The following is a 15935-nucleotide window of genomic DNA, read 5'->3' as shown; positions in this document are numbered from 1 at the left end:
TCCTCTATCCATTCATCGTAGCCTGATTGATTCCAGAGTGTGGTTACTGTAAACATTACTTCTATAAACTTGATGCTGCTGCAATGTATTAATACATTGTATAATGTCTTCTGGGTTTATACCCAGGAGTGGGATCGCTGGATCACAGGGCAAGTCTATTTCTAGTTTGTAAAGAAATTTCCACACTGTTTTCTGCAGTGACTGTGCTAATTTACAACCCACCAACTGTGCATAAGTAGGACTTTGAACTGGCACCCATACAGAATGCTGGCACAGCAGGTGGAGGCTTAACCAGATGTGCCACAATGCTGGCCCCTCATGTTTACTTCTTAATGCAGGACACCCTTTAGAATTACTTGTAAGGCTGCTCAGGTGGTAGTAAATTCTCTGTTTTTGTTTATCTGGAAAATACTTTATTTCTCCTTCACTTTTTTTCTTTCAAAGATTTATTGTAAGTATTTGAACGAGTTACAGAGATAGAGATCTTCCATCTGCTGGTTCATTTCCTAAATGGCTGCAATGGCCAGGGATGGGTCAGACCAAAGCCAGGAGCCTCCTTTGTGTCTCCCACATGGCATAGGAGTCCAAGCACTCGGGCCATCCACCACTGCCCTCCCAGGCACATCAGCAGGGAGTTGGATCAGAAGTGGAGCAGCTGGGGCTCGAACTGGCACTCACATGGGATGCTGGCTTCACAGGTGGTGGTCTTACCTGTTACACAACAACACCAGCCCTTCTCCATCACTTCTAAAGGATACCTTCACTGGATGTTATATTCCTGGTTGGGAGTGTTTTATAAGACCTTGAATGTATCATCCCAGTCTCTTCTGGCCTGTGCAGTTTCTGCTGAGAAGTCTGCTGTTAATCTAATTGGTTTTCCTTTATATGTACCCCAACACCTATCTCTTATCTTACTGTCTTTAAGATTCTCTCCTTGTCTTTAACTTTTGGTAATTTGACTGCAGTATGCCTTGGAGAAGATCTTTTTTGACTGATCTGCTTGGAGTTCCTTGGGCTTCTTGTATCTGGATGTCCATGTCTCTTTCAAGACCTGGGAAATTTTCAGGTATTTTATTTATCAGGTTCTCAATGCCTTTTTCCTTTTCTTATCTCTCAGGGATACCTATAATATGAATATTTGGTCTTGAAATGGAATCATATATTTTGTGTAGGCTTTCTTTTTTAATTATTTTCTCTTTATTTTTATCTGATTGGGTTATTTCAAAATTCTTGTCCTTGGGATCAGAAATTCTTTTCTCCACTTCATCTATTCTGCTGTTAAAGCTCTCAGTAGTATTCTTTATTTCACTGATTGAAAATTTCATCTCTAAAATTTCTATTTGGTTCTTTTTAATGAGCGCTATCTTCTTAGTCTTGTTTTCACTCATGTCACTCACTGATTTCCTCATTTATCTGTAGTCTCTTGCATCTCACTGAGTTTCCTTGTAGTCATTACTTTGAATTCTGTATGTGTCCTGTCATAGATTTCCTTCAGTTCAGGATCTAATTCTGGGGGCGTTGTCTTCTTTTGGAGGTGTCATGTTGCCTTGCTTCTTCATCTCTCCTGTGTTCCTGCATTGACATCTGTGCATCTGGTATATTTATCCCTCCTTCTTTATGGAGTATGTTTTATTGTAAAAGAGTTGATGGTTTAGCTTGGATTCAGGGTATCACTTTGCTTGTTGCTTTGGCTTTTGTTCTAGCTGAGCCCAGGACTGTAGTCTCTGAGTGATTTCTTCTGTCTTAATCAATGTCAGCTCTGTCTATAAGTGACACAGTGGACTGGTCTGCTGCAGTTCGTAGGGACAGAAGTGTGACTTTGAGATGAAGGGTTTCCTTGGGTGTGTATCTTTGGTCCACAGAGTTAAGTGTCAGTCTCCCTGGCAAATGTGATAGCCAGAGCCTTGTTCTTGGTGCTGAGGGAGACAGGGCTGGCTGCTCCCTTGCTCAACTGGCAAGCCTGAGTGATGCTGGGGCTTGTGGCACCAATTGCTCCAGCTCTAGGGTTGTGCGATACAGATGGACCCTTCATCAGGTCCTGCTGGGAGAGTCCAACTGGTGCTGTGGCTTCTAATACCAACAGCCCTAGGCCTAGGACTAGGGGATGTGAACTGAAGCCTGTTCTAGTCCCACAGGGTGCCTACAGGTCTACAGGAGATTTTACTCTGGAGGTAAATTTTACTCCAGAGAGGTAGAATGCAGGCATGTTCTTCCCTTTGTCCACTGGATAGATTCCAGTGGCACTGAGAAATTTAGAATGAATTGCTATAGTCCTGGGTTTGTAGGGAATAGTGTGGGGTCATTATTCAGATCTCCCAGGTGGTAGCATTTTTTTTTAATGGGCTACTTCAGGTGTTAGCCCCTAGAAGCTAAGGTGAATCTCCCTGGCTCATGTAGAGTGTGTGAGCAAAGTCCTTGGGTTGATGCCCGGAAAGTCGCACAGTGGCAGGACACAGGGATCTGTTCTTGGCCCTACAGGTTGCCCTGACTCTGATGCTGGTGGTCCCATGGAGTCTTTGTTGTTGTTTTTCACTTCTTTTTTTCCTGAAAATTTCCCTTGGACCTCAGGAAACATAGTCCTTCCTTTGTTCTTTTCACATCCCAGAACAGCTGAAGTTGGTGTGGCTGCACCCTATCCTGCCATCTTGGATCTCCCACCCTGTGTAGCTTCTTAATAATACACATCCCAGGTGCTGGTGCTGTGGCATAGCTGGTAAAGCCACCACCTGCAGTGCCAGCATCCCATATGGGTGCCAGTTCAAGTCCTAGCTGCTCCACTTCCAATCCAGCTCCCTGTTGATGTGCCTAGGAAAGCAACAGAAGATGGCCCAGGTCCTTGGTCCCCTGCACACATGCTGGAGTCTGGGAGGAGGTCCCTGGCTTTGGATTGGCCCAGCTCCGGCTGTTGTGGCCATTTGGGGAGTGAACCGGATGGTGGAACTCCTCTCCCACTCCCTCTCCCTCTCCTTCTCCCTCTCTCTCTTCTCCCTCTCCCTCTCTTTCTGCCTTTCAAATAAATAAATCTTTAAAAAATACATATTCTATAAACTTTTTTAATGCCTTTGGGTGGTGGAAGAAACATTCCACATTTTATTTTCTTCACCTGAAAATTTAAGGTCATGTCTCAGTACTTAATATGAGAACCTTCTCTATAAATTTTACTGATTTTAGTGGTATGAAGCAATTTTGCCAATATTAAAGAGTAGGTTTTGAATGTTATATCAGGAGAGAGAGAGAGACTGAGAGATAGAGCTGAAGATAGGGATGGAAAGGGATGAGAGAGAGAGAGAAGTGACTTCATATTAACTTCTAATTCATTGCAATTATTTTAAGGTCATTTCAGTTTTACAGATTCTGTGAATCTTTTTAAAAGATGCGTGACTACCTGGTTGATATTTTTCTTCCTTTAACCATGTTTTCATTTGCAGATGATTGAGACAGATGAGGACTTCAACCCTTTGCCTGGAGGATATGACTATTTAGTTGACTTTCTAGATTTATCCTTTCCAAAAGAAAGACCAAGCCGGGAGCATCCCTATGAGGAAGTAAGCAGTGGCGGAGTCCCCCCCTCCCTCTTTACCTCCTCCTTTCTTCCCTCCTTCTCTCTCCTTTTTCCTTCCTTCCTTCCCTTATAAGTAAACTTTAATTTTAGAGTCACTTAGATTTACAGAAATGCTGCAAGGATAGTGCAGAATACTTGTTAACATCTTATCTCACTATTAGACATTTGTCACAACCAAGGGATCCATATTGAAGCATTGCTGTTACTAATGTTTAGATATACTTCTTTTTAAACCATTCACAGAGTCTCTTCTCCACCTACTCCTTTCCAAACACCTGTTCTTCCTGAAGTGTTAGACGGCAAACCCTGATCGCTGCCTTCCTTTGCCTTTTGGGCCAGATGTATCCTTCCCTGAATGAACGCAATGGGAATCTCTGTAAAGGGAATTAAATCAACATAAAACAACACGTATTTCACTGAGCTCCAGTTTGGAGCAGCTCCTTCACCTGTGGCAGTGTGATCCAAGGAACCAGCCCTGGCTTTGGAGACAACGACAAGATTGGGACTGGTGCTCCTCCTTACTGATAGGGGCTGCAGACTACAAGGCTCTGAGCCAGTCACTTAACCCGAGTCTTGCTTTTTTTTTTCAACCCCTTCCACTGGGCTCATTTTCACCCTACCATTTGTTGTTTTAGTCTCTTGACATAATGTATGTGAGCATATATTGCAATTTAAATTCTATATGAGTGCAATGATCATTTGATAAGTTATATGGAGATATAATCCATCCTTGAGTTTATTGCATGCACCATTTAACAGTGTGATCCCCTAATTGTAGAGATTTAAAAATGCCTTCAATATAATAGATGGAATAGGTTTGTTCTTAAGCTATATTTTAATAAATTGGCTTGGTGTTTTGGTACCTACTATTGAAGAGAATCCTATGTTGAAACTTCAGCAAAACAAATTATCTGCTGCTTGACCTATAGATCTTAAAATGCTTGGTTTTTCATGTACAGGAGAATTCTGTGTGAAGTACCATATAGATAATAAATTGGCTTATACTCATTTTAAACAAAATGGAAATATTTTTAAAATATTTATTTAAAAGACAGAGTTAGAGGGGAAGAGAGAGACAGAGAAAGAGATCAATCTTCCATCCCCTGGTTCACCCCCCCAGATGGCTGCAATGGTCAAGTCAAAGCCAGCAGCTTCATCCAGGTCTCCCATGTGGGTGGCAGGGGCCCAAGCACTTGGGCCATCTTTGACTGCTTTCCCAGGCTGGTTCAGAAGTGGAGCAGCCAGGACAACAGCCAGCACCCATATGGGATACTGGCATCACAGATGGTGGCTTAACCCACTACATTACAATACCGGCCCCATAAAAACAAATGTTTCATTTGTGGCTAACAAACACTTACCCAGCTTGTCCTGTGATAACCACGGTTTTAAATACTGTGCAAATATTGGATTATTTAATTCAACAGCAGCCCTATGAACAGCTGTTCCTGTCTTCCCCATCTTACGTGTAGATGAAAGAAAAGGTGCAGTCACTTACCCCATGTGGTACTGGGAAGGGGCCAGTGAGCCTTGACCTCTGCACAGTTTACACATGATAAAGTGTTGGTAGATGTTTTCCAAACCAGTGAATGGATGAAGGGCTATTTGGAGAAATCCTCTATATAGAATTTTCAATAATGGCTATAAAATTGACCTGGGGTGGGTGTGGATATTTAGCCTGATAGTTAAGACACTCATATCTCAAGCTGGGGTGCCTGGATTGAGTCCCAGCTCTGACTCCTAGCTCCAGCTTCCTACCAACGCAGACTGTAGGAGGCGGCAGGTAATGAATGGCTCAAGTACCTGGGTCCCTGCCATGCACATGGAAGACCTCGATTGCGTTCCACACTCCCAGCTTTAGCTCGGCCCAACCCAGCTATTGGGGGCATTTGGGGAGTGAACCAATGAGAAGGAGTGCCCTTTCTCTCTCTCGGACTCAACCTCTCAAATGTTAAAACATGGATTTAACTCAAAAAAGATCACTTTTTCACAGTTTTGCAACATGCATCTCTTAGATAAAACAAGCAGCTCTGTTGCAGATTTAAATTTACCTTGGGATAAATCTTACTTGCCACGTGACTGATTTGTTTTTTTAAGGCTTATTTTGTTTATTGGAAAGGCAGAGTGATGGGGAGAGGAAGAGATGGAGAGCTCGCGGGATTTTAGAGTTCTCTGGGCTGAGATGTGCTGACAGAGGTTGTGCCTGTACTGGAACATTCCCTCTTCTTGCTACCCAGCACTTTCTCTACTGCCTCCCCCTCTTGTTTTTTGCATTGCCGTTCATCTTCACAATTGCATTTTCTGTCACACCCACTCCTTATGGCCCGACAGCTGGTTCCACAGTGCTCCATCCTCCGCCCCAGTCAGGTGGGCTCCTCTCTAGGTTATTGCAAGCCTCGGCTGCTTCCACATCCTGCCCTGCCATCCCCTTGCCTGCTCTCCTGCTGTGTGAGACTTGCTGCCTAACTTCCTGCCTCCTGCGGTATGGTGGTGTAGCTGAGCGTGTACTCCTGGGTCGCTGGTCATTTTCCATGGGCACCTGCGGGCAATTGTTCCCCTGGCTTCCAGTGGCATGCACCGTTGACCTAAAGAAAGTGGATGCCAAGCTGAGCCATCATCCCTTGCAGGGATATCTCTTTTGATAATTATGGCATGCATCCAGATCTACTGATAAAAAATTTTTTCCCAAGGTGCTTTAGGGCTCTAAGTCTATGAGCTTTCCATGAAGGCTGGGGTTACAGGTGGCCCAAGGCCAGGCTTGTAAACAGGGTAAACTGGATCGAGACTGCATCCAGGGGGAAGCAAGTGCAGGATCAGAAGAAGGCAGGCCCCATGTGCAGTCAGTGGAGTTCTGAATTTTCCAGAACATTTGGCAGTCTGGATTTTCATGTGAAATTTCCAGAGTTATATATGTAAAAAATTAATTCTTTACTTTTTTTTTTTTTTTGACAGGCAGAGTTAGACAGTGAGAGAGACAGAGAGAAAGGTCTTCCTTTTCCGTTGGTTCACCCCCAAATGGCCGCTATGGCCAGCGTGCTGTGCCGATCAGAAGCCAGGAGCCAGGTGCCTCCTCCTGGTCTCCCATGTGGGTGCAGGGCCCAAGCACTTGGGCCATCCTCCACTGCACTCCCTGGCCACAGCAGAGAGCTGGACTGGAAGAGGAGCAGCCAGGACAGAACTGGTGCCCCAGCCGGGACTAGAACCTGGTGTGCTGGTGCCGCAGGTGGAGGATTAGCCTAGTGAGCTGTGGCGCTGGCCTAATTCTTTGCTTTTAAAAGGACTATAGCCTGCATGGGACAAGAGCTAGGCTGAATTTGTTGTGGGGGTCACCAGGATGCTTCACAGTCTGAAGGTGAGCAGCCAGACAGGAGGCCAGGGGACCCCTAAGTGCCAACATGGGGAGCCTCTTGCTCTGGGCATCACAAGTCCATATCCTGCCAGAAGCCAGGAGCCAGGTGCCTCCTCCTGGTCTCCCATGAGGTGCAGGGCCCAATCACTTGAGCCACTGCACTCCCGGGCCACAGCAGAGAACTGGACTGGAAGAGGAGCAAGCAGGACAGAATCCGGCACCCCGACCGGGACTAGAACCTGGTGTGCCGGCGCCGCAGGTGGAGGATTAGCCTAGTGAGCCACGGCACTGGCCTGAGTTGGGTATTTACCAGGGGCAGCCAGCGTGACACTGACACTGGAGGAGATCTTGGTCCACTCTGACGTCACCACTTCGGGTTGTTACAGCCGTGTCCAGTCTCAGGGTGCCCCTTTTTTGTGCTCTTTATATAAATGACCTCATTTTCTCCCTCTCAACTCCTGTCACAGTGAAACCAAGGCTCAGCAAGCTGCAGGTCGCAAACTCAGCCCAGGCACCGCTGGGGACTAGGAACATCTATCTCGTCTCTAACACAGAATTCTTTGTTCAACAGCTTCCGGGTTAGAAGTTAAGACTTGCTGGAGCCGCGGCTCAATAGGCTAATCCTCCATCTGCGGTGCCGGCACACCAGGTTCTAGTCCCAGTCAGGGCGCCGGATTCTGTCCCAGTTGCCCCTCTTCCAGTCCAGCTCTCTGCTGTGGCCAGGGAGTGCAGTGGAGGATGGCCCAAGTGCTTGGGCCCTGCACCTGCATGGGAGACCAGGAGGAAGCACCTGGCTCCTTGCTTTGGATCAGCGCGGTGCACCGGCCACAGCGGCCATTACTGGGGTGAACCAATGGAAAAAGGAAGACCTTTCTCTTTATCTCTGTCTCTCTCTCTCACTGTCACTCTGCCTATCCAAAAAAAAAAAAAAAAGTTAAGACTTTTGTGAACAGGCGATTGAGGGCACCTGAAGGAGGGCAGTCCTGCTCTGGGCGGGCTGGACCCACAGGTTACAGTGACCTGGCTCTTCTCTGCCCCATGGTGCTCAGGCAGATGCCAAACTCTGCTTTTTGGACTGATATTGGAGGCAACCATTTATTGAATGCTTATTGTGCACCTGGCCTTGTTTTAAGCACTCTGTACACATCAATTCATTTCATCCTCACAAACAACTCAATGGACATAGCTCCTTTGTCATCTTCATTTTATAGATGAGGGAACCAAGACCTAGAATCAAGATCACTCAGGCAGAGCCTGGATTTGAACCTGTGGTCTCATCTTGGCTGCGTCCTTGGGCTCTGGACCTTCCTCCTCTGCCTCCTGAGCTTTCTGCTTTGCTCGGCCTGTGATGCCTGCTCCGGGAGACTTGGGTCCCAGACTTGCCTCACGCCTGCCAGCAGGCAGCTGCTTCCCCCAGGGAGGAGAGGGCTTGCTTCTTGGTGCTGCGCACAGCGTCCCTGCAAGCACACCCTGTGTCTGTTTCAGATTCGCAGCCGTGTTGACGTCATCAGACACGTGGTGAAGAACGGGCTGCTCTGGGATGACTTGTACATAGGCTTCCAAACCCGGCTCCAGCGGGACCCCGACATTTACCATCACCTGTGAGTCTGAAAGCACCTGCCACCCGAGGGCCCTCTCAGGGGACCGCCTGCACCCCTCAAACCTGACAGATGCACACAGATCCCTCACTGGAGCTGCATGCTTTTGTCAGCTGGTCTTAGAGCTGGTGAGGGAAGCATCACACATTGACAAGAATCATTCACTCCTCTGGGTGACCCCTCTGGAAACTGGTTTGGTTTAAGAAAGGGAAAAGCGTTGAAGGAAAGAAAAGCTGTTTGCCATACGCGGACAGGGGCTGTCTGGGGAGCCAGGACGTGGCCACTGAATCACGCTGACTGCCCCGTCACGTTTCACCTCTGCCCAACCGCAGGCGTGGAGTTGGTGGGTGGGCGGTTGATGGAAGGGGCCCCCAGAGTCTCTGCCTCCCCACGCTCTAGAGCGGGGTAAGTACTTAGCAACACGTGTGGAATCTTTGAGTTGAAATCTCAAGAGGGGCTATTTTTATAATTTATTTAAAATAATCGCCCAGGGAGAAAAGAGTCTGTCTTACCATTGCCACCGAACCTCTGAAAAAAATGCAGAAATATTTAAAATGCATAAGTAAAACCCACCGTCTAATTATACACTGAGGTTCCAAACCCAAGTGTTTATTAAAATTTCTTTTTTTTTAAACTTCTCTTCCTTTGGGCACTTTAAAATTATATTAAAAGTTTTTTTTATTTCTTAAGCACAACAGCACAAGGTTTACTTAGCAGCCACAGGGTGGAGAAGCAGCGACCTAGCTCACATGTAAACCTCTCAGCCTGCTGTGGGTTCAGGAGTCACAGACAGGGGGCAACAGGGGTGAGGGAGAGAAATGTGCTAGGAGGTGGAAGGGGTGCCGGTGGCTTTTCCAGCGGGAAGAGGCAGCCTTCTTTTTGTACTTCTATGGTCTCGTCTGCTGGTTGTTATGGTGCCAGTGGGAGGGACTTGTAGCATGTAAATAAGATTAGAATGAGGCTGAGATCTGCTTGCGGCCATCTTGGATCTCACTGATTCCAGCCAGTTAGCCTGGGGAGGAGCTTTTGCAGGAAAGTCAACCTTTCACAGGTGTAACGTTTCTTCTTGGAGATCCTAGCACACGAGCTGATAACAGGTCACTTTCCTGCTGGACCTGGGGCTCACTGCACTGACCATAGACCACTCCCATGCACGTTCCGCTTGTGACCACAGTGGTGTCCGGGGGCAGGGACCCTCGATCTTCTGGCACGGAGCATCCTGCCAAGGTGATGGCAGTGCAAGGAAGTCACCTTATGAGTGTCCTTAAGAAAGGGAGAGGTTGATTGTGTTCCGTTCTGGGTAGGAAAGTATGGAGCGATTGGAAGATTGCATAGCTCAACCTTGTGTATGTCAAGCTCTTCATAAGTTATTTCCAAACTTTAGTCTTCACAATACTTCAGTGTTGATAGTGTTTCAATAGTTACACCATGAGGAACGTGAGGCTCAGATTAACCAAGGTGTCCCAAAGTTGCATGGGTGATGAAGTGCGAGGAAGACAACTCATGATTGAAAGTCCATACCTGCTCTTGACAACACAAGTTGCCCATAGGGAAGAAAATCCAGGGAGTCTGGGCTCATTTGAGGTTGTTTTAGCAGGATAGTCACAAACACAAAGGGCTGTGAGTCAGGCAATCTGGTTTGGAGTCTCCCGTCAATGAGCTGCAGGACCTCGTGTGAGTCCTTTTGCATCATGGTGCCTGGTTTGTCAGATTAATAAATAGAAAGTTGAAACTAGCTCTCTAGGACTTTCTCCAGATGTGAAGTGCTGTGATGCTCCTATACTCTTCTGTAAGTTGCATTTTCCTCTATACCAAGAGTTACTTCAATTTAGACAATTATATACCATTTTTACATCCATTATTTTAAACACATGGAAACGTGGCAGATTGTGCTCTGCAAGGTATTGATAGTAACCTTGCAATAAACCATTCCAAGTCTTTACACAAAAATGTTAAAGAATGTGGAAGTACATAAAATAAGGGGTAATGCCACCTGGCACCTCCCAGGAGCTCCCGCTGAAGGCTCAGTGTGAGTCCTCCCAGGCTCATTTCTGGACCTGTCAACATTTCTCTCAATATATTATCCCACGTGGTGGGTGGGGAGGGAGTGGAGGTGTTGGATTGCTTTTGAACGCAGTCCCACTCCTTGCGCTCCGTAACTTGCATTTTTACTCATCAGCGCGTCTTCAGGATCCTCCCTGTTGCAATGCACCAGTCAACATCACATCTCTTTAACAGCTGTAAAACATACCAAGTTCCATTGCATTCAACAGAGCAGACACCTGCTGTTTTGTTCTGGCAGAGACAGAATGTGGCTGCTTTGAGGGGAGATTCTGGAGGTTTCTTCAGAAACTAGTCTCATCTTGGTAACTGCTGGCTGTGGGTGCTCACGACCATCTTGTTAAGCTGTGTTTTGATAGCAATGGTCTTAGTATAAGAAGGTCCCATAATGACTCTTTTTTTAACAAAATTTATTTATTTATTTGAAAGGCAGAGTTACACAGAGAGATGAGAGGGAAAGAGAGAGAGAGAAAGAGAGAGAGAGAGTCTTCCATCTGCTGGTTCACTCCCCAGATAGCCACAATGGCCAGAGCTGTGCTGATCTGAAGCCAGGATTCAGGAGCTTCTTCAAGGTCTCCCACATGGGTGCAGGGGCCCAAGGACTTGGGCCATCCACCACTGCTTTCCCAGGTCATAGCAGAGAGCTGGATCGGAAGTGGAGCAGCTGGGACTTGAACTGGTGCCCATTTGGGAAGCCGGCACTGCAGGTGGCTGCTTTACCCACTATGCCACAGCGCCAGCTCCCCTAATGCCTTTGTGTAGTGCATATCAATGCAGATTTTCATGTATGTGTATTCCTTAAAGCCAGGCACATGATAGTACAAGAAGAACAAGACAGCATCATGATTAAGGGGTGGTCCATGTCCTGACCTTCTGAGCACCCTAAGCTTTGTGACCAGCTGAGGCAAGACAGGGGAGCGAGGGCATAGGACTGAAAAGATCCCAGCGTAGCACACACCTGCGAGTTTCCAAAACATCCTCCCTGCTCTTATCTCTTCCACAGGTTCTGGAATCATTTTCAAATAAAACTGCCCCTCACACCACCCAACTGGAGCTCATTCCTGATGCACTTTAGTTAGAGCGGACTGGGATTTTCCAGGTAAGCTGTCCCGTGTGTGGTGGGGACGCACTGCCGTGTGCCCGAGACACTGTCTCTGCACCCTGATGAAGCCGGCACCAAGCCCATCAGAAATCCTAACTTGTTGATGACTGGGAAGGGCTGATGGTACAAGAACGTTCAAATGTAAAAAAAATAAGTAAATGAAGCAAATACTGCATTCAGTGGAAAGTCTGTAGAGAGCCTTTGGTCTGGTTGAGGTGAACGTCTACCCAATTAACAATGAAAGAGAAACTATTTGAGGGTATTGGTGTGCAGGAGGAAAATTCTGATAAAATGGAAAGAGAAAAACTAGACAGTGATGTGGGAGACGCCCCCCCCCCCCCATTTCCAGTAAGTCTCTCTCTGGATTTATGGTTGGATGGATGGATGGATGGATGGTTGGATGGATGGATGGATGGTTGGATGGATGGTTGGATGGATGGATGGATGGTTGGATGGATGGTTGGATGGATGGATGGATGGTTGGATGGATGGATGGGTGGTTGGATGGATGGTTGGATGGATGGGTGGTTGGATGGATGGAGATCAGTGTGTCTGTCACATATCAATTTCACGTTGCTTTCAAGGGCTTGAGATGCAGTTTTATTAGCTGAATTACAGAGCCTGTGTTCTGTGTGTTTGTGATCTAAAGGACCGTATAATGTAGCTACAAAAACAGTACATTCCCTGACGTGTGCCGTTTATTTATACATTCATTTATTCACTCCACAAACACCTATCATATCATGTTACAGTGAGTAGCTCTCTCTGCCAGTAGGTGAAGGGCATCTGAAAAGCAGTAATAGTGTTCCACGGCACACGGGGGTGGGGGGTGCTATAGAGGACGGTAATTACTATGCATGTGCTTCATGAATGGCCAGACAGAAGAGCTCAGAGTCTTCACATATAAACTAATGAGGAGAGGGGACTGTGAATTACCCTGATGTGATCAGGGCACAGTCTATGCAGGTCTAAAAACAGCACTCTGTGCCCCCTAACACATTACAGTTATTATATGCTAATTAAAAATTAATGTTTAAGAAAAATAGAGACTTACAGAGGGCCTGAAAAATTGGAAATTAGTAAATTAGAAAAAATTAAATATTTAATAAAATTTTAAAAAATAGAAATTAATGTTTAAGAAAAGTAGAACTTTGACCTAATGCCTGGTTGACATGTGATTTTATTTTTAATCTGCATTCGAGGAAGGAAAGAAGGAAGCAATGAATTTCTGTCTCTCCCTGTGGCCATGACTTGTCTTTTAAAAATGGCTTCATTGTCTTTACCCAGTAACATTAGGGTCAGATTAGAATATCTTTTGTATTCTTCCTAAATATGGTTATAGGCCAGAGGGCAGGCTAAGGGAAGTTGCAGCCAACTATATTTCAAAGCAGACTCTAGGAAGCAGAGTATTTGTTGTACCAGGTAAGTGTGGGGATGATGAGATTAACTCTGAGGACTCAGGACATCCAGGAAGAGCATCGCAGACAGGCAGTAATTCAGGGGGCTGAAGGTGGCAAACTGTGGAGTGGCTTAAAGACAAAAGGAAGGTTTCACTAATCTGAAAAAGAGGGGAGGGACAGTTGGGAGGATATTCCCGATAGAAAGTAGAGGTCCAGTAAGAAGGTGGAAAATTGCAGGGTGACCTTGAGCAATGCCAAGTGTTCTTGACATAGCAGAGAAGTACGTTTAGGCAGGAGAGGGGCAGGGGTCAGAACTGGGAGAGCCCAGGAGGGATCCATGCACGCCCTGGGCAAGTTCCACAGTCGTGGAAGTGGAGGAGGCAGGAGACGGCCAAGTTCAAGCTCTGGAAGCAGTTCTGAAAGAAGATCGGCGAAACAGAGGTGCTTCTGTGTGAGTGAGTGAGTGAGTGAAGTGGAGCCAAGATGAGGGTAGTGCGAGGTCACTAAGTCAGTGTGTGCATTTGGAAGTTGGCTTATCCAGGAAGATGCTAAAGCATGGTGCTTACCACTGCTGACTGGGAATGGGAGTTAAACTTCTGGCTATTCCCTGCCATAGGACCGTGGGTGACTTAACTAGACCTCCTTGTAGCCCAGGTTTTCATCTGTGGAGTGAATACACAGCTCACGGGTCTATTATGGGTGTGAAGCATGGTGGGAAGAGGGACTTGCACAGACGTTAACCCCACGAACCTTACGAAATGAGCAGGCAAGGCGTGACCCACAGTCACGGGGAATCCATAAGAAGCTGGGAGCAAAGTCAGATTCCAGCATTAGAGTCTCACTTACCTTAAAGCATCAATGACTAGATAGCTTGAACTAGAGAGTAAGAATAAAAATTTGCCCCAAGGCAGTAGAAAAATGCAAAAGTATTAAGCCAAGGTTTACACTGTTGTTGATTTGTAATATCTTTTAATCACAGGATGCCAAGCCACATGAAGAACTCAAGAGTTTATTGATGTTCCAACTTGAACTGAAGACATGGATGACACAGGGACTATGCAATGAATAACTACATGTTACATTTGTGAAGTATTCATGAATCTTACATTTGTGGATCACTACATAGGCACATTCAAAACCGTTGTACTTATCCTACCCACAGTCCTTGTAAAAAGAAGGAATGAGCCCAACAGCAACACATTGCCGTTGGAATCACAGTATAAGAGGAGTGAAGTGAAACACTGGGGGAGGGAACCCTTCTGAGCCCACAGTGAGAAGACAGGAAGGGGAAAGGGAGCAGACACTGGGTTTAAAGGAAAAGGAAGGAAAGAAGAGACATAAGGAGGGTGCTTCAAAGAGTTTATGGAAAATGGAATTAAAGGATAAGTTCATGTTGATGTAAAAAAAATAGAAAAGCATAGCTTTTTTCATAAAAAGTATTTTCCATAAACTTCTGAAGACCTGGCATATATCCATGAGGGACCATGTGAAAACAGGAAAGAGAAAACACTAAAATGGAATTGAAAAAAAAAATGGAAAAACAGATATCCACATCCCCTTCCTTAATGGGTTGACTGCCCCCAAACAGGTACCAGAAAGATAAAGAGTAGTTGATGAGAAAAGTCTGTGAGTAGTTTTCAATTTTTCAAAACACTTGGTTGAAATTGTACATTTCCCAGCACGAGGCTAGAGAGGCTGCCCCGAATGCTCCCATTCCACAGGGACTGGGTGGTTTTGACTGGGTTTCAAAATCTGTCACTTCATATACTTTATCAGTTCTTTCAAGTAAGTAGTGCTTTGATCAATGAAATATGTCAACACTAATAACATGAGTTTTATGAACAAAAACTTTCCAAAATCTGTAGATAAATCAATAATAAGATCTGTGCTTGAGAAAAATTAGCTCCTTTTCTGAACATTTAAAAACCTTATTTCAGATTGAAAAAGCAATTTTTAATGATACTCATGGGATTGTTTAAATGATATTCATGGGATTGTTTACTCCTAAGAAAACATAATTGTTATCTAGGTTTCTTTTTTCCATGTTGTCTCCAACACACACACAGATACCGCTGATTTCAACATCAGAACCTATTTTCTGAATCATATATACTACCTCTTTAATTCTATAGGTACAGTAACCTGGTGATGGAGTTGATCTCCTTAAATCTCTGGAATCATTGGTAACAAAGATTCTGATTGACTTCCGATTAAGACCAGTAATGTTTAATTCTGGTGCACTTCACACAACATTACAAGAAAGCTTGGAATTCAGAAATTATATTTTGTGATCTGTACTACATAGTAAATTATTCAATTACCTCTGAAAATAAATGTGATAAATATTAATATATGTTGAAATGCATTTGATATGCAAATAAAAGAATATTTTAAAGTAGGAATTTGTTTTCTCACCACCAAGTCTGCTATGTTCTCATGCCATATTTCTGGTTCACTCCTCCCAATATCCAACAATCCTTGATGTCAGCAGGACCTACAATGCACCGATGCCTCGCTTCTGCTTAACATGACCCCTTCATATCACCCTTTATGTCTTGCTCCCACATTCCCATCAGTAAAATCCTGTCACCTTCAACCTTCACAGTATACCCAGGTCTCACCATTTTCTACCACTTCTGCTGCTACCAAGATCAAAAGAGGAAGGAAACCCAAAGGTAACCTTGGCATTTGGACTGATTTTCCTCCGTAGGCACCTGTCAGTTTCAGAAAAGGCCAAGAAGCTAAAGTCCTCAAAACTTCTCAGGGGGATGCTGGGAGAGCCACTCTCTGGGACGGGACTTACAGTCTGTGCGATCCTGGTGTGGCATCTCCCTGGTGGGTGCCAGGGAGCCTGCTAACTGTT

The 15935-nt window shown here is 45.4% G+C and overlaps 1 protein-coding gene across 4 annotated transcripts in view; it reads left to right on the top strand.

Annotated features, from left to right (window-relative positions):
• Nucleotides 1-15474, top strand: part of LOC100350827 (cytidine monophosphate-N-acetylneuraminic acid hydroxylase) — a 64903-nt gene extending 49429 nt beyond the window's left edge. For all 4 annotated transcript variants that reach the window (XM_070074341.1, XM_051855016.2, XM_070074342.1 and 1 more), the window contains 4 exons: nt 3429-3545; nt 8397-8512; nt 11574-11669; nt 14052-15474. In XM_070074341.1, the coding sequence (XP_069930442.1) occupies nt 3429-3545; nt 8397-8512; nt 11574-11649 (309 nt within the window). In that variant the 3' untranslated portion in view covers nt 11650-11669; nt 14052-15474. The remainder of the gene's footprint in view (nt 1-3428; nt 3546-8396; nt 8513-11573; nt 11670-14051) is intronic.
• Nucleotides 15475-15935: the final 461 nt, after the last annotated feature.

The sequence above is a fragment of the Oryctolagus cuniculus genome, chromosome 5, assembly GCF_964237555.1.
Source record: "Oryctolagus cuniculus chromosome 5, mOryCun1.1, whole genome shotgun sequence".
Classification (NCBI taxonomy): domain Eukaryota; kingdom Metazoa; phylum Chordata; class Mammalia; order Lagomorpha; family Leporidae; genus Oryctolagus; species Oryctolagus cuniculus.
This window is presented reverse-complemented; position numbering and strand designations above follow the sequence as displayed.